The sequence below is a fragment of the Zootoca vivipara genome, chromosome 1 (genome assembly GCF_965207765.1).
Source record: "Zootoca vivipara chromosome 1, rZooViv2.hap1.1, whole genome shotgun sequence".
NCBI classification, from domain to species: domain Eukaryota; kingdom Metazoa; phylum Chordata; class Lepidosauria; order Squamata; family Lacertidae; genus Zootoca; species Zootoca vivipara.
The window spans coordinates 126361610-126380138 of record NC_142582.1 but is presented as its reverse complement, the minus strand read 5'-3'; the positions used below and the strand labels follow the sequence as shown (position 1 = coordinate 126380138).

At 50.0% G+C, this 18529-nt stretch overlaps 1 protein-coding gene across 6 annotated transcripts in view; it reads left to right on the top strand.

The window, feature by feature from the left end:
• SYT16 (synaptotagmin 16) overlaps positions 1-18529 on the top strand; it is a 72850-nt gene that overhangs the window by 30633 nt on the left and 23688 nt on the right. For 5 of the 6 annotated variants that reach the window (XM_060271382.2, XM_060271379.2, XM_060271365.2 and 2 more), the window contains 2 exons: positions 8126-8338; positions 11700-11956. In XM_060271382.2, coding sequence (XP_060127365.2) covers positions 8126-8338; positions 11700-11956 — 470 coding nt within the window. The remainder of the gene's footprint in view (positions 1-8125; positions 8339-11699; positions 11957-18529) is intronic. The other variant, XM_060271383.2, reaches the window with a different exon arrangement.

The following is an 18529-nucleotide window of genomic DNA, read 5'->3' as shown; positions in this document are numbered from 1 at the left end:
TTCCACTCTATATTCTGCCTTGTTCAGACCACACCGGGAGTCCTGTGTCCAGTTGTGGGTGCCACATTTTAATAAGGATATGGACAAGCTGGAACGTGTACAGAGGAGGGCAACCAAGATGATCAGGGGTATGGGAACCAAGCGTTCCTTATGAGGAACGGTTGAAGGAGTTTTGGATGTTCAGCCTGATCAAGAAGATAATGAAAGGAGATACGAAAGGAGATTCCAACTAAACTACTGTCAGGAAGAACGGTAAGAGCTGTTCGACAGTGGAACCATCTCCCTTAGGAGGTGGTGGAATCTCCTTCCTTGGAGGTTTTTAAGCAGAAGTTGGATGGCCATCTGGCATGTATGATCTAGTTGAGATTGGTCCCTTCCAGCGCTATGATTCTATGACTTGATAGGTGTTGTTGTTGTTGTTTAGTCGTGTCCGACTCTTCGTGACCCCATGGACCAGAGCACGCCAGGCACTCCTGCCTTCCACTGCCTCCCGCAGTTTGGTCAAACTCATGTTGGTAGCTTCGAGAACACTGTCCAACCATCTCGTCCTCTGTCGTCCCCTTCTCCTAGTGCCCTCCATCTTTCCCAACATCAGGGTCTTTTCCAGGGGGTCTTCTCTTCTCATGAGGTGGCCAAAGTATTGGAGCCTCAGCTTCACGATCTGTCCTTCCAGTGAGCACTCAGGGCTGATTTCCTTCAGAATGGATAGGTTTGATCTTCTTGCAGTCCATGGGACTCTCAAGAGTCTCCTCCAGCACCATAATTCAAAAGCATCAATTCTTCGGCGATCAGCCTTCTTTATGGTCCAGCTCTCACTTCCATACATCACTACTGGGAAAACCATAGCTTTAACTATACGGACCTTTGTAGGCAAGGTGATGTCTCTGCTTTTTAAGATGCTGTCTAGGTTTGTCATTGCTTTTCTCCCAAGAAGCAGGCGTCTTTGATAGGTGTTGGATAAGTTCTGTCACGGCCCTCCTTATGGCCTTTTTCCAAACCATTTTGAGGGCAGCAGGGGTGGAGAAGGATTAGCTGGATGTTGCGAGGAAGAGAGTTATCAAGGCCCCGCACCTCTGTGTTGTGCAATTCTGCCCAGAGAGAGTATGTCCTTTCTGGCAGATCTTTCTTCCTGCATGCTGCGAGGTAAATGTTTACTTGCACACCGCGAACAAAGAGAAGTGTTCTGTTGACAGCTGACAACATTTGGCCTTTGCAAGCGAAGAGATAATCGTTGGAATACAGGAGAGGCGAATGAGACACAGTTCACCTTGAATGGTTTAGATTAGCATCGAAGCTTCCACCCCCAGCCTTCTGTACTTTTAACTCTCGTGTTTATGAAAACGGAAGGCTTCCGGCCTCTCAGCCTGACACTGTGTTCTTGTGGTTTGGAACATAAAGGGCCTCGATACATATGAGAGAGAGAGAGAGAGAGAGAAGCTGGCAGAGTTAAAACGGCAGAAAGCAAAGTCTTCCTTTGCAACTGTCCATCAAGACTGAAATCAGGGCTAGCCAATGACTTTATTTAGGTTCCGCTGAAAAACTTGGTTAAAAGATGCAACCATGCTTGGAATGCTGTGTACAGTTCTGGTTGCCTCGCCCCATGAAGGCAGGAGATAGGGAGAAGATGGGCCACTGGCAGGGGGGTACCCAGGATCAAAACTGGGGGGGGGGGCGGCAAGAGAGGGGAAGAGAGAGGGAAGGAAGGAAGGAAGGAAGGAAGGGGTGAGAGAGAGAAGGGAGGGAGGGAGAGAGAGAGAGATAAAAAGGAAGAAAGAAAGAGGGGGGAAGGAAGGATGAAAGGAAGGATGGAGCTCCCGTCCGCCCCCTCCCCAGCTCAGGCTGCTCCTCCCCCCTCCCCATGTTCCTGTCGCTGGCTGCAGCCGCGGGTGGGGCGGAAACAGCCCGATTTCCATAACCCGCAGCGACTTTTCCCCTTCAGTTTTCGGAGGGGAAAAGTGCGGGTTATGGTCCATAAAATATGGTAATTTTTTTTTACTTCAGGGGGGGGGAGCTGCCCCACTGCCCTTCGCTGGGTACACCCATGGCCACTGGCCTGATCCTGCAAGCTCTTTTTCCTGTGTTCTTATTATCCCTTACCATTGGCCACGGTCAGGAATGGAAGTTGTAGACCACATTTTCTGGGGGAAGCCCTGCTGGCTACCCTGACCATGAATGCACCAAACAACTTAAATATATTTGCTGCTGAACATGGTTTCTAAAAGGGGTGTCCAGTTATACTGCTGCAGGTGCACCGCGACATTTCTTCTCTCTGTGCTCCTCCCAGCAGCCATTCCTCATCTGATCCTTGCTGTGCATGCGTGGCCTGTCCATCTCCAGGCACTGCGGCCGTCCGCAAGGGATTCCCGCATGGCAGGGGGGGGGTGAGCTAGATGGAGCAGTGAGCTGGCTCCGTATTAGGCAGCCTCCCATGTTACAGTTTCCAGAGAGGTAGCTGTGTTGGTCTGCTGCAGGTGTCGATAACACAGACATCCAGGCATTGGTAAGCCAATGGAGACACAAAGTGTGCTGATAAAAACAACAACAACAACACTTTAGTTCTTATGCCTCTCAAATTGTAATCCAGTGGTTTTCTTTCGCAGTTAATGCTTAATTTTGGCCCCGGGTTTGTCAGCGCACATTTATACAGCATGGGCCAATGTCTCAGATACATCTGAGATTCTGGGCAGTCTATATTTGTAAAACTCGGTCCCATTCCGCTCACTGTTTGGCTGCCAACAGTGCTGATTTCCATGAGATATATTGTTTACCAAACGGAAATATGCAGCGCGAATATTGTACGCAACGAACTGTCTCATTCTGACACTTGGCTCTGATTTGAGTCATAACCTTAATTAATCCAGCGTCTGATTATTTTTGGGGATAGTGAGATCACAAATCTGACAATAGCTGAGAATTGGCAGAAGAGCCAGTTTTCACCAAGCAAAAGACGAGGTTGGACCACTTGACTGCCTCGCCTGGGTAGTTTATACAGAATAAAGCAAAACACGAGATGAGTCTATTGGAGAGCAGCAGGATGGGTGCCAGCCAGTTCAAAGATGGAACTTGGGCGTTGCTCAGTGAATGCAGCAGCCAGTAAGGTGGCTGCAGCACGACTTCTCCAAACGGCACGAAGCGAGAGAAGCTTGCCAAGTATTTCCAAAGAACCTGGAAATGAATGGCAGATGGATTCCTTTCTTCATGCTTAGTATAGAGTGTGCAACACATCTCATATATGTTGGGAAGTAATCTTTACAACAGCCATGTAAGGTAGGCATAGCTGCCAAGTCTCCCGTATTCCCCGGGAAACCCCCTTTTTTCCAGCTGTTATCAGCTGAAAAAACGGATTTTTTTTGTTTTCCCCGGTTTATTCTGGCGCGGCGGCCATTTTGGAACTGGGCGGAGCATGCTCATAAGCGACTTTTGATTCAGCTCTGCCCAGTTCCAAAATGGCTGCAGTGCGATTTCTGGCGCGACAGCCATTTTGGAACTGGGCAAAGCAGCATCAAAAGTCGCTTCTGAGCATGCTCCGCCCAGTTCCAAAATGGCCGCCACGCTACTTCCGGTCTGCTACTTCCGGTCCGGTCCCTTATTTCTCCCACAGGAACTTGGTAGGTATGAAGGTAGGCCTGGACTTTACAACAGTCACAGGACCTGCCAGTGTCCCTATTTTCCAGGGAAAGTTTCTGATTTGATCTCGGAACGTCCCGCTTTTCCTCAAGACATCCCTGTAGCCTCACTTCTCGCAGGGAGGGAACCGCCAGAAGGCCCTTGGAGCTGGACCTCAGTGTCCGGACTGAACGATGGGGGTTGAGACGCTCCTGGCTGTTTAGGGCTTTAAAGGACAGCACCAACACTTTGAATTGTGCTCGGAAACGTACTGGGAGCCAATGCATGTCTTTCAGGACCGGTGTTATGTGGTCTTGAGGACCACCTTCTGTAAAATGTGTTTACCTCTGAGAAACATGAACTGCCAAAATGCTATTACCTCCCTGCTATGGATAGGCTCAAGCCTTCATTAAAACATAAATAAATGCATTAACTGGATGTGTAGGAAAGTGAGACTGAAAGAGACCCCCATTGCATACCCTCTCCACATACCTGCCAAGTCTCCCGCTGAAAAATGCGGGATCAGCAGCGGCGCGGCACCGGAAGTTGCGTAGAAGCAACTTCCGGGGCCACTCTTCCCATGTGTGGGCACAGGAAATCGGGCAGAGCAGTACCGGAAGTTGCTTCTATGCATGCCTGGCGGCCGGGGGTTTCCCGCGAAAAACGGGATACTTGGCAGCTAAGCCTCCCCACAACCACCCCAGTTTTCCCAGGACATTACAGAATTGCAGAAGGCATCCTGGCTTCTGGTGCCACACAAGCTGACTTGCACGGCTCTGAAAGATGCGCATCTCCTTCCTTGGAGGTGTTTAAGCAGAGGTTGGATGGCTTTAGCTGAGATTCCTGCATTGCAGGGGTTGGACTAGAGGACCTTTGGGGTCCCTTCCAACTCTACAATTCTATGACCCTGTGGAATGCTGGAGGGCATGCTGTTGATGCTGCTTGCAGCCCAGACTCTCCCAAATTCATGTGCATTTCCCTGCCGATGGGATCAGTACGGTGCCCTTTGTTTTACGTTGTCGTTGCCTCTCCTGGCTTCCCTACCTTGCGCCTGAACCCGGAAACTCTGTCCTCCCTGTGTCGTCCTTAAATGCCGCCTCCGAGGTATTTCCAGGGTGAGCTCTGGCCTTGGGGAAAACAACCTTGCCGGGGACTGAGCCCTGTGCACATCCTTGGTTATAAAAGAACAGATGTTCCGATGCCATCACCCCTGCTAATTGGAATTAAAAAAAGAGGCGCTGTAGCGCATCTCAAATTTCCCAGCCATCTGCGCCAGGGGAAAACAGAACAGGGGGATGCTTTCCTTTGGGAACTCGTGGAGCGGTGGGTGCGAGGGACATCTGGTGTGTGTGTGTGTGTGTGTGTGTGTGTGTGTGTGTGTGCGCGCGCGCGCTAGAAAGGGAGAGCATGAGCATATGAACACACCAGCTGTCGGGTGTGTTACTATTTTGTGTTGCTTACCCTTGGGAATAAAGGAACACAATTCTGGCACCAGCCGAGGCCGGTTGCAGCAGTTTTTCAGCACAGCCAACGCCTGCGATGGGGAACAGAGTTGTTTTTGCACTTGAGGGTCTGTTTCTCTTACTTACACCACCCAGCGCAAAAACATTGGTATGCTAGTATATACCAGCCTCTGCCACCCTGAGGTCCATGATCTACAGTTCCCACAATCTGTCGATCGTTGATCATGCTAGCTCGGTGTCAGGGCTGGTTCAGATGCAGGTTGGCACTCGGGACGCAGAGACAAACGGGAAAGTTAACTCTTTATTCTGGAAAAAGCATGCAAGGCAGCAGTGCCTAGAAACAGGACTGGCCCCTATGAAACAGTTGCCAGGACTGAATAACTTCACCTTCTACTTCCCTCTAAGACTCCTTCCAAGCAGCCTCAGACTATGTTGGGTGGGGCGAATCGGTGCTCTTTGTTCCGCTAGGCACATAATCTTCCGTGTCCTTGGAGACAAGGGGGGGGGGGGAAGAGGAGCTTAGTACAGTAGCAGCAGCAAGCTCCTGGCATGTTTCTCCAGCATCTGTCTTCCTCCTCCTCCTCCGCTTCATCTGCTGAGTCCGAACTGCTTTCCACACCTGGCTCCTCTTGCTCGCTAAAGCCTGTTGCCTCTTCAGCATCCAACCATCCCTCCCCTTCTTCTCCCTCTGACCTGCCCTCAGTGATCCCACCACCACTCCCTGGGCTCTGAGCCTTCCTCCTCTAAGGCTTCCATGGGGGGGGGGTTCCCTGACTGGCACCACTCCTCATCAGCCAGCAAGTCCCTGACACTGGGGTTGATGGGAGATGGTGTCCGAAACATTTGGATGATGCCAGGTGGGGAGGTCTGCTATAACGGGCACCCGAAGTCACCCAGGGGACAGCAAGGTCAGGAAGGAGCAAGCAGAATCAAGCGGCGTGGTCTAATTCAGCCTTACTCAACTTGGGGTGCCTCAAATATTTGGATTGCAATTCCCATCAATGGAATTGGATACACTCTCGCTGTGTTTAGCCCGAGTGTACCTATGCCTTTCCAGGTTAGAGCCTGGCTTGGGGTGGAATAGAGTTTGTATGTTTTTTAATAAATGACAGATGTTATCCAGTGCTGGTTAGTGGATCTTCCCAGATCCTATCAAGGAACCTCCTGCTTCTGATCCTTAGAACAGTTTTTGCACTTTAATAAACAGAATATTAAGGTGATGAATTGGGAAATTGCCTGAACTGTGCAGCAAATAGCTGCAGATAGATAGCATAAAACCTTGGGGGCGGGAGGGGCAAGACTGAAACAGGGTTTGATTTCTTGGTCTGCATGGCTGTCATTTCAGCTGCAGATCCGAGCTTCTTGCCCAGATAAGGGCATTGCTGCAAACTCTTTCGCTTTGCTTTCCTCTTAACATCGGTAGCTTGGTGGGAGAGCATCTGCGTTGCATTCAGAAAGCCCCAGGTTTCAATTCCCCCAGTGTTTCTCAAACTAGTGTTCCTGGCTGTTGCTGGACTCCAGCTCCCGTCATTCCTGACCACTGGTCCTGCTAGCTATTGGGAGTTGGGGACCCAAGCCTGAGAAACACTGTGGCCTAAAGGCATCTTGAGGCAGCGCTGGGAGAGACTCCGTGGCTGAAACCCTGGAGAGCTGCTGCCAGTCAGTGCAGACAGTACTGAAGTAGATTCACCCAATGCAGGGCCGTCTCAAGTAGGTCGGGCGCCATGGCGCCGTGGCGCGGAGATCGCTCAGGCGCCCCCGCCCTGGTGGGCAGGCGCAGCGCGCAGCACGGCTTCTGCACGGCTTTGCCGTGCAGCGCCCCCTGCCAACCTGGTGCCCTGGTGCCCCACGCCACTGAGACTACCCCTAGAGCCGGGCCTGACTGAATGGTTTGACTTAATAGAAGGCACCTTCCTAGACCCTCTGTATGTTCCTTAGTGCTTGACAGAATAAAAGAGGATTACAAGCTTGTTCAGCAGCAGAGGCTCCCTGGGTTTGATGCTCGCTGGCAGAAACGTGTCACAGTTTTATGTGCATCAATAATCCTGAAAATACAGTGCTACCTCGGTTTTCAAATGTAATCCATTCCCAAAGACGGTTCGACTTCAGAAACATTCAAAAACTGAAGCATTTACTTCCGGAAAACTCAATATGGAAGCCGCGTGGCATGTTCAGCTTCCGAAAAGCATTCCAAAACCAAAACGTTCGACTTCCAAGAGGTTGGAAAACCGAGGTACCACTCTTCTTCTTCTTCTTCTTCTTCTTCTTCTTCTTCTTCTTCTTCTTCTTCTTCTTCTTCTTCTTCTTCGTCTTCGTCTTCGTCTTCGTCTTCTTCTTTGAATTTATATACTGCCCTATACCTGGTATATAATCACCGCTTTGACGATTATTTTAAATGGAAGCAAGTGAATGCTAACTACCATTGCAACTTCTCTCCACCGACACCCATCCTGTTCATTGGAACGGAAAGGAAAAATTGATTGGGCTATACAGTGGTACCTCGGTTTAAGTACACAATTGGGTCTGGAAGTCTGTACTTAACCTGAAGCGTACTTAACCTGAAGCGAACTTTCCCATTGAAAGTAATGGAAAGGGGATTAATCGGTTCCAGACAGGTCCGCGGAGTACTTAAACTGAAAGTACTCAAACTGAAGCGTACTTAAACCGAGGTGTGACTGTAATGGGGAAGCAGGAGTGAAATATTTCTAGTTGAGTCCTCCAATAGGAAGGGACATAGAAAGTCAAGGGAAGTCACTTAGAGGAGGGGCTAATGATGGCTGTGTTCTGCCTCTGGAGTTCAAGGCAGCAAGGCTTCTGAATACCAGTCACTGGAAGAGAGGGCTCTTGTGCTTGAATCCTGCTTCCTGGTTTCCCACAGGCATCTGGTTGGCCACTGTGAGAACAAGACACTCAGTGACCGATGTTCTAAGTGTCCTGTTTCTCATTGTCTGAAAGCCACTTTCTTATCTGGAACCTGTCATTTTCTCTGCATCTCTCTCCACGACCTGTCAAAATCCCTCTTTGTCTGTGTTTGTGTGTGTGCTCTTTTCTCCCAGTGAATAGCTACGGGGAGGACGAAGACCTGACCACCTCCTCGGACAGCGACGACGAGGTGATCAAGCAGTTTGAGATCTCCGTTTCGCGCTCGCAGAGCTTCCGCTCTGGCGTTTCCGAGAAAGGGACGCAAGCCGGTTCCGAGCGCAGGCCCAAATTCAACCGCTTGCTGTCGAACCACGAAGAGTACAGCTCCGAGGCCTCTGAATGCGAAGGTATTACCCAAAAAAAGAAACAAAGCAGTCAAACACAAGAGATGGTTCGCTCCGAGAAGTCCAACAAGGATAGACTCAGTTTCTGTGGCTTCGGAAGAAATGGCAAAAGCAGGAAAAAAATGTACCTGATGTGCTGGTGTGCGCACATCGTCTTCCCATGACTTGAAAGGATTCTGCATTTTGAATCTCAGTTGATAGGCGCAACCTCTCGTGATGAGAATGTCAAAGGTGTAACAAAACAGTCTGTAACCGCATCTCCCAAGACTCCTCTGTGGTTCAATCCCAGAGGATTCTGGGAAGCGTTCTACAGAACACACTCACTTTCCTGCAGGACATTTCCTAGGTCTCACTTTGCACCTGAGGATGAGCCGCAATGCTCCCCTTCCTTGCAAGGGAAAATCTTTTCAGGAAAGCTTGTTCGCCATTACTGAATTTCTCCCCAGGGAACCCTGCTATCATAGGCTCCCCCACATTCCTGTATTGCGGTACCTTGGTTCCCGAACGGCTTGGCTTGGCATGGCTCCCAAACAAATTGGCTGCTGAACATCGCAAACCCGGAAGTAAGTGTTCCGGTTTGCGAACATTTTTTAGAAGCTGAACATCCGTTTCGGCTGTCGGCATTATTTCCGGGGCTCATCAACCAATCAGAAGCTGTGCCTTGGTTTGCGAACATTTTGGAAGTCGAATGGACTTCCAGAACGGATTGAGTTCGGGAACCAAGGTACCACTGTACAAAGTTGCCAAGGGAACCCCGAGATTTTACAGAACACTGTTTTCACCCACCTAGTCTGCAGGATTCAACCATCCCAACTGAATCCCTCAAACTGCATTCCTTAAATAATAGCCAATATCCTGGCTGCAGACCAAATCCACAAGGCACGGTGGGGAGGCAAACTTTGTGTGGGAAGTGTGTAATGTAACTTCTCACTAGAGAGGCACGTCTTCTATTCTGAAAAGCCTGTGGTGCTTTTTTACTTACTTTTCTCTCTCTTTTTTTTACATTTATAAAACCTGCCTTTTCAGCCCACCGCTCCCAAATGTATATATATCAGTCATGTCCTTGTTGATTTCGGAGCTGCAATCTGCTGCGTGAGCCAAGTCCTGTTCGATTTTAGCAGAGCTGGGAGCCTTCATTAGCATAAGCCCTGGTTTGGGGAGTGGGGAAACACCATCTGGACCCGTTCTGAGCATAAGAACTGGACCATGTGGTTTTAAACCTAAATGCACGCTTTTAACTTGGCTGATTTCAGCAGGACTTTCATAGGCTGCAGACTTGAGCGCAGCTGAAATGTTAAATGTCTCGGGACCCCAGCAGAGTTTTGCCCAAGGAAAGGCTTCCCATTATTCCTGGGTGGCTTCTTCCATCTCCCTGCCTTGCCCCTCTTCTCTAGCAAATAAAAAAGGTAAAGGACCCCTGACAGTTAAGCCCAGTCGCAAACGACTCTGGGGTTGCGGCGCTCATCTCGCTTTACTGGTCAAGGGAGCCGGCGTTTGTCCGCAGACAGTTTTTCCAGGTCATGTGGCCAGCATGACTAAGCCGCTTCTGGCGAAACCAGAGCAGCGCACAGAAACACTGTTTACCTTCCCGCCAGAGCGGTACCTATTTATCTACTTGCACTTTGATGTGCTTTTGAACTGCTAGGTTGGCAGGAGCTGGAACCAAGCAACGGGAGCTCACCCCGTCGCGGGGATTCGAACCGCCGACCTTCTGATCGGCAAGCCCAAGTCAGTGGTTTAGACCACAGCGCCACCCATGCTGTGTTAAATGAGTGGGGCGGGAGAAATAATTTAGAGCAGGGGAGCGGGAAGCTTTTTCAGCTGCAGGGCTGCTTCTGGGCAACTTCAAAGAACCACAGAATTGCAGAGTTGGAAGGGACTCCCAGGGTCATCTAGATCTTTCCCTAATTGGGACTTGAACCCGCAGCACTGAGATTGAGAGCCTTGTGCTCTACCAACTGAGCAAAGGCAAAAGTATATATCTTACCTTAGTAGAGCATGCGAGTTTCTGCACTCCCCTGCCTCTGTCATAGAATCATGGAATCGTAGAGTTGGAAGGGACCCCAAGGGTCATCCAGTCCAACCCCTTGCAATGCAGGAATCTCAGCTAAAGCACCCAAGACAGCTAAACCATCCAGGCAAGCAAGAGACATTATCTGAGTTCAAGGGCACATCTAGCCAGGCAAAAACACGGAAGGAGGGTGCATAGCAGGGCCAGTGAGGGATGTGGCCTGGAGAGAAGTCCCAAGGGCCAAGTGCAGAGGTCTGGAGGGCCACATTCAGCCTCTGGGCCTGAGGCTCTCCTTCCCTGATATAGAGAAGCAGGATGTTCTGATTAGATCCATATCCCGCCTTTTCTCCAAGGAGATCAAGGTGGTGTACAGATTCCTCCCCCTCTCCATTTTATCCTCACGACAACCCTGTGAGGTAGGAAGATAGTGGCTGGCTCAAGGCCACCCAGTGTGGGGATTTGAACCCTGGCCGCCAGGTTCTAGTCAGTCACTCTAACCACTCCTGGCACGTTGGCATCCTTGTGTCTGGAGAGACAATGGAGTGCGCCTCCAAGGGTGAAACCTAACTGCTTTGTTAGCAGCACCGAAGTGACTTCCTTGCGGTGCGGTGCAAGCCTGGGCAGAGTGTCTGGAGGTCCTGGGCTGCCCAGACAACAAGACCCTCCTCTCGGCCTCTCGGATGTGGTCCAAAGGAAAGCAGAGCAAGACATTGGGCACCAGCTTGGCTGCAGGAGCTGCCGGAAGGCAGGCGCGATGGGTTGTGCCCAACAGCTTGCAATCATGGTGGGGAGGGTGAAAATCGCCCTCTTCACCTCCCGCCCCTACCCAGTGGGCCAGTGCTTGCCTGGGGGCGGCGGAGGATGGTGGCTCCCTCAATATTGGCATCCCTGCCAGAATGAGGCGTACAAGGTGCCATCGCACTATCTTAGGGACTCCACTCTGGATTTGTGCAGGGTTTACTCCTTCCCTTTCCCGAAGATGTCACACAAAGCAGCAGGGGTTCTCCACACTGACTTTCATGTACATGATGCACAGGCTCTCAAACAGCTGCTCATCACTCACCCTACGTTTTCAGGTGTGCACTTCAAAACAAAACTCCTTGGGTTTTGTGCGAAGAGGCCCTTTGGTTGGTTCCCAAGGGAGAAGCACGTTTGGCTCTTTTGTTGCCATTCCGTTGGAAGGAGGTGTTCTTCCTTTGGGGGCTCAGGATCCCCAAGTCCCTCAGGGATAGTGATCACTTCCAGGCCCTGCGCTGCAGTGGATTAAAGCATCTGCACACCTGAGGGATAAAGAAATGGCTGGTCTTAATCCCCCCCGAAATGATCTCTCTCTCTGCTCTTAAAATGTGCTAGATCTCGATGGGTTCAGCCAACTGAGTTACCAAGACAACCTCTCCTATCACGAAGATGACCACCTATCCCTCGACTCCAGAACGGCGTCGGAGAGCAGGGGCTCTGCGCAGCCCAAAGACCCCAGGGTGGAGGTCAGCGCGACGCCCAGCCTCAGCCGGCAAGAGACGGAAGGGAGCTTGGAAATGGAGACGGCTTTTAGCAACCAAGGATTCGAAGGGAACGACGCCACAGACAGCTCGTCGGCCTGGAGCCCGGAGGTAAGATGAAAGCACCTGTTCTTGCAACATGGATGTTGTTTCATTCATTCTCAGAGGTTTTCTGCATTTCTGTTTACCACGTTTTGTGTCATGAAATGAGTTAATTAATGAAAGAGGACTGTGATATTAGGATACCTCTCCTTTTGAGGAATGTCTTGTGCGCTCGCAGCCTGAAGGTTGTTGGTGTTAAGTCCATTTGGTATGAACGGATCACAGGTGATCATGCCCAAAATAATGTGTAGTTGCGGTTATGGAAAGCCCATCCTATATAATAATGTCCAAGTTGTCCCTGCGTCCAGTTGTCCCGTGTGTCCCTGGGGTACTGCGCATGTACCCCAGAGACACAGGGATTGGACGGAGGGACAACGGCCAACCGCCGCTCCGCCAACCGCCGTTCCGAAGCCCAGTCTCATGCTGGAGGTGCGCGGCGAGGCGGCGGGGGAAAGAAGCGCTCCCCCCGGCAGCCTTGCCGCGCACCTCCGGCATGGGACGGCGCTTCCTCGGCCGAAGCGGCAGCGGGCGCCGAGGGAAGCCGGCTTTGGCTTGGCGGCGGTGGGAAGAAGAGGAGGAATTCCTCCCCTTCTTCCCGCCGCCGCCAAGCCAGTCTCCGAGCCAAAGTATGGCGCGGCGGGTTTTTTCGCCGTTTGCCTCCCCCTGGGGGGAAGGCAAACGGCGAAAAGCCCCCACTGCGGACTGGCTTGGCGGTGGCGGGAAGAAGGGGAGGAATTCCTCCCCTTCTTCCCGCCACCGCCAAGCCAGTCCCGGAGCCGAATTGCGGCGTGGCGGGGGCTTTTCGCCGTTTGCCTCCCCCTTAGCTCGGGAAGGCAAACGGCGAAAAGCCCCCCCCCCGCGCCGCAATTCGGCTCTGTCCCCCGCACGCTTTAGTTTGGGGAAGCAGGCAGGGAGACGCAACAGCCCGGGAAGCTGCGGGCTGTTGCGTCTCCCTGCCTGCTTCCCCGAGCCGTAGCGCATCGGGGGACAGCCGAAGATCGGCGGGCGCTGTTTGCCGGGGTTGACAAACCCCGGCAAGCGGCGCCCGCCGATCTTCGTGTGACAGGCAGTGGGGAATGCAGGCAGGCAATAGAGCAAGTGCCTGCCTGCCTTCCCCGCCGCCAGTCCCCCGGTGCTTCGTGCAGCGCTGCTGGGTGCCGACCCGGCAGGCCGCTTCCTTGATCTGGCGGCCTGCCGGGTCGGCGCTGATCAGCGCTGCGCGGAGCACCGGATCGAGGAGCCGGCATGCATTCTAGCGCCCGTTTATTTAACGGGCTGAAGACACTAGTATAGAATATATCTGAAGGCAGTCCTAGTACAGGGAAGTTTCTAATGACTGATGTTTTATCATGCTTTTCTGTTTGTTGGAAGCTGCCCAGAGTAGCAATCAGATGGAGGGGGTACAAATAAAATAATAATAATGAGAATGAGAATGATAATTGAATGCTTTTGGACTACTACTCTTATTTATTTATCTAGCACCACCAATGTGCATGGTGGCAAAGCCATAGCTCAATGGTACATCATCTGCTTGGGTTCAATTCCTGGCATCTCCAGGAGAGATGCCCAGGGCTAGGAGACAGCACAGCTATCGGTTGAAATTCACACGTCTTTGAATATCTCTGTTCAGTTCTGCAACCCAAGAACATAGAATCATAGAGTTGGAAGAGACCACAAGGGCCATCCAGTCCAACCCCCTGCCAAGCAGGAAACACCATCAAAGCATTCTTGACATATGCCTGTCAAGCCTCTGCTTAAAGACCTTCAAAGAAGGAGACTCCACCACACTCCTTGGCAGCAAATTCCACTGCCGAACAGCTCTTACTGTCAAGAAGTTCTTCCTAATGTTTAGGTGGAATCTTCTTTCTTGAAGTTTGAATCCATTGCTCCGTGCCCGCTTCTCTGGAGCAGCAGAAAACAATCTTTCTCCCTCCTCCATATGACATCCTTTCATATATTTGAACATGGCTATCATATCAGCCCTTAACCTTCTCTTCTCCAGACTAAACATACCCAGCACCCTAAGCCGTTCCTCATAAGGCATCGTTTCCAGGCCTTTGACCATTTTGGTTGCCCTCTTCTGGACACGTTCCAGCTTGTCAGTATCCTTCTTGAACTGTGGCGCCAAGAACTGGACACAGTACTCCAGGTGAGGTCTGACCAGAGCAGAATACAGTGGTACTATTACTTCCCTTGATCTAGATGCTATACTCCTATTGATGCAGCCCAGAATTGCATTGGCTTTTTTAGCTGCTGCATCACACTGTTGACTCATGTCAAGTTTGTGGTCTACCAAGACTCCTAGGTCCTTTTCACATGTACTGCTCTCAAGCCAGGTGTCTCCCATCCTGTATTTGTGCCTTTCATTTTTTTTTGCCCATGTGTAGTACCTTACATTTCTCCTTGTTAAAATTCATCTTGTTTGCTTTGGCCCAGTTGTCTAATCTGTTAAGGTCATTTTGAAGTGTGATTCTGTCCTCTGGGGTATTAGCCACCGCTCTCAATTTGGTGTCATCTGCAAACTTGCTCAGGATGCCCTCAAGCCCATCATCCAAGTCATTGATAAAGATGTTGAATAAGACTGGGCCCAAGACAGAACCCTGTGGCACCCCACTAGTCACCACTCTTCCCCACACTTCCACTTACCCTGCGGCTTCTTCCGTTTGGTCCATGACTTCTCGTCAGGCGTTCTAGAAGACTTTCTTTTGCCCCACTGCTTTCCCCGGAAAGACCTGAGGTTTACTGCTGTATTGGAACGAAAGTCAATCTGCAGAAAACCCGATTGACATTTGCTCTGATTCATCTGTAAAGAAGAAGAAGAAGAAGAAGAAGAAGAAGAAGAAGAAGAAGAAGAAGAAGAAGAAGAAGAAGAAGAAGAAGAAGAAGAAGAAGAAGAAGAGGAGGAGGAGGAGGAGGAGGAGGAGGAGGAGGAGGAGAAGGAGTTTGGATTTGATATCCCGCTTTATCACTACCCCAAGGAGTCTCAAAGCGGCTAACATTCTCCTTTCCCTTCCTCCCCCACAACAAATACAGTGGGGTTTCCCAGGGAAAGTGGTGGGACAGAAAGAAAACCCTCTCGGGTGAGCCCTTCCTGCCTGAAACCTTGGAAAGTCCCTGCCAGTCAGTGTAGGTTGATGGGCCCATCGTCTGACCTTATATCAGGGGTGGCCAACTCCCAAGAGACTGCGATCTACTTACAGAGTTAAAAAATTGCTGTGATCTCCCCCCTTTTGGGGGTTCAGGTCAAAGTTGTTGAGCTTTTTGGGGGAGGAGGAAGGCCCGTTTTTAACACATTCAGATCAAAGTTGTTGAGCTTTTTTAGGGAGAAGGAAAGTGCCATTTTTTGGGGGGTGCAGGGCAAAAAAATTGAGCTTTTTTTTAGGGGAGCCAAAGTTGTTGAGCTTCTTTGGGGGGAGCCAGTGATCTGCCATTGATCTACCACAGGCATCCAGTGATCTACTGGTAGATCACGATCTACCTGTTGGACATGCCTCTACTAGAGCCAGGGCCTTTTCAGTACTGGCCCCAACTTGGTGGAACGCTCTTTCCCAGGAGACCAGGGCCCTGCGGGATTTGTCATCTTTCCGCAGGGCCTGCAAGACAGAGCTGTTCCGCCTGGCCTTTGGGTTAGACTCAGCCTGACCCCTGTGTTTTCCTCCCTTATGGCTTGGATTTATGGACTACTTGAAATGAGGCTGCACTTTAAATTTTAATACTGTATTTTAATCTGTATTTTAATTAATTGTTTTTATGTTTTATTGTAATTCTGTTGGTGTGAGCCGCCCTGAGCCTGGTTTTTGACTGGGGAGGGCAGGGTATAAATAAAAATTTATTATTATTATTATTATTATATATAAAGCAGCTGCAAACCCCCGCCTGCTCTGCCCCCGAGAATGTGGCGTCCATCAATTCGATTCATGCAGTCGCTCTTACACAGGCATAGACAAACTCGGCCCTCCAGATGCTTTGAGACTACAATTCCCACCATCCCTGACCACTGGTCCTGTTAGCTAGGGATCATGGGAGTTGTAGTCCCAAAACATCTGGAGGGCCGAGTTTGCCCACGCCTGCTCTTACAGAACACGTTTGCCTGCCAGAATCCTTTTCCAGATAAGGATGTCGTAGCAATTGCTGTGAAGGGGATTGGGAAACGAGGACTTTCAAGGCTTTATAAAATTCTGCAGCTGCAGATACTTCTCTCCGCTCCACATGCTTGACAGCTATTATCGAAATACGTCAGTCTGCAGTGTTTTTTTTTTAAAAAATTAACATAAAATATTTCCGGTAGATTCAGAATACCAAGCGAAAGTCTGCTGTACATAAAGCTAAGCCCATGGTTATCATTAACCATAGTTAACAAACCACAGTTCAAACTGCAGCAATTGGCAGATGGCTACTTAGAATTTGGTTTGTTCCCCACAAGCCGGGAATATCTGCCTTTCACAAGTGGCTCTGTAGGTTTGACTCATTGATGGCTCCTTAACCATAGTTAAGGCAGTTGCTGGTCCAGCACCCCCTAGTGGCTGGAACTTCTGCCCCCTCTGAGTGCTGCCCTGGTAGCAAGGTGGCTGATCAGATATCTTTATGTCCTTCTGTACTCAGCTCTTCCTCCTCCTCCTCTTCCTTCTAAGTTGATAGATTTTTCTTGTACCTGTAGCACCCGGAAGCAGTCTGATAGGTTTCAGATCCACTCTGTTTCGTGCCAGTTCAATCTGTTTTTCGGGTCTGAACTGTTGTTGTTGTTGTTTAGTCGTTTAGTCGTGTCCGACTCTTCGTGACCCCATGGACCAGAGCATGCCAGGCACTCCTGTCTTCCACTGCCTGCCGCAGTTTGGTCAAACTCATGTTCGTAGCTTCGAGAACACTGTCCAACCATCTCGTCCTCTGTCGTCCCCTTCTCCTTGTGCCCTCAATCTTTCCCAACATCAGGGTCTTTTCCAAGGATTCTTCTCTTCTCATGAGGTGGCCAATGTATTGGAGCCTCAGCTTCACGATCTGTCCTTCCAGTGAGCACTCAGGGCTGATTTCCTTCAGAATGGATAGGTTTGATCTTCTTGCAGTCCATGGGACTCTCAAGAGTCTCCTCCAGCACCACAATTCAAAAGCATCAATTCTTCGGCGATCAGCCTTCTTTATGGTCCAGCTCTCACTTCCATACATCACTACTGGGAAAACCATAGCTTTAACTATACGGACCTTTGTCGGCAAGGTGATGTCTCTGCTTTTTAAGATGCTGTCTAGGTTTGTCATTGCCTTTCTCCCAAGAAGCAGGCGTCTTTTAATTTCGTGACTGCTGTCACCATCTGCAGTGATCAAGGAGCCCAAGAAAGTAAAATCTCTCAGGGTCTGAATATGCCCTGTTAAATCTCAAGTTCTGTTTCAACCTCATTGACAATAATGGGGAATCTAAAACAGCTGCAACGTCTTCCTTTTTAACTTAAGTGGATGAAATTTGCAGGCAAATTTTAAAAAAGAAAAGTTTGCCATAGGTTTAAGTGCCGTGCACAGTCCTGGCTTGTAAACTAGGATTCAACTGTGGGTTGCAGTCTTGATTTGTAAGTAGCCCTTAAACCGGTTCCCTGGTTTGGATGTCTCAGGAAACTGCATTTTTAACAAACCAAGAAGAGGAGTCACGGCGAGAGCCCTGAAGCTTGTTGCCTGTTCCATCACCAGCACACAATGGTTTGTTGGGCTGAACAAGAAGCAGCAAAGTTGTATTTGCCTGGATTTCATCCAGCCTGCTCTGAGTAGCTCGTCTGGCTGCATTGTGGGGCCGAGATAAAAGGCTGGCTCTGCTATTCTTATATTCTAAAAATACTCTCGGGTATCTTAAAACTCCATTCAAACACCCACTTATTTGGATTTTTAATTTTTTTATTTTAAAAGAACCCTTCGCTTTTGATGGTGGAACCACAAAAAACATTTCAGGGCCATCCCCATAATTGCTTGCTTTGTTAGATGGATATTGCTTTCCCCCTTTCCCTCTTATTTGCTTATTTTTTTTCTTCCACCACACGTATATAAATTCAGTTGTTGTATTGGGAGTGGATTGCAGTGAAGGACGTATTCAGCTCAATCTAATGCTGATGACATCTTTCCGCCGGGCTCAAGCGAAGAACATTGTTTGAGCTCGGAAGAGAGTCATTCAATCTGCACAGCCTTGGAAAAGGAATGCGTTCGGCAACCATTTCTAAGGAGCAGAATGATGAAATAGGATGGGAAGAATGCCAAGCATTATGGTGCTCCAACCAGAAGAGGCAGGTGTGCCAGGCACAGTTTCCCTGTTCCTTACATCGCAGGTAACTCTGGCCAGAAGGAAGGAGCTGCTCACAGCCCAAACCCAAATTCCTTAAGCCAATGAGTTACGTCGCTTTCAAATGTGGCAAAATATTCACACCACCCCCATGTGATGGGGAATCATGGGGATTTAGGGGTAGTAAGAGTCCTGCTGGATGAGGCCAGAGGTGTCTGTCTGTCTGTCTGTCTGTCTGTCTGTCTGTCTGTCTGTCTGTCTCCCCCGCACCTCAACACAGACAGGTGGGCGGGACAAGTGCCCTGCCAAAGTCCTTTGTCAGTGTTCCC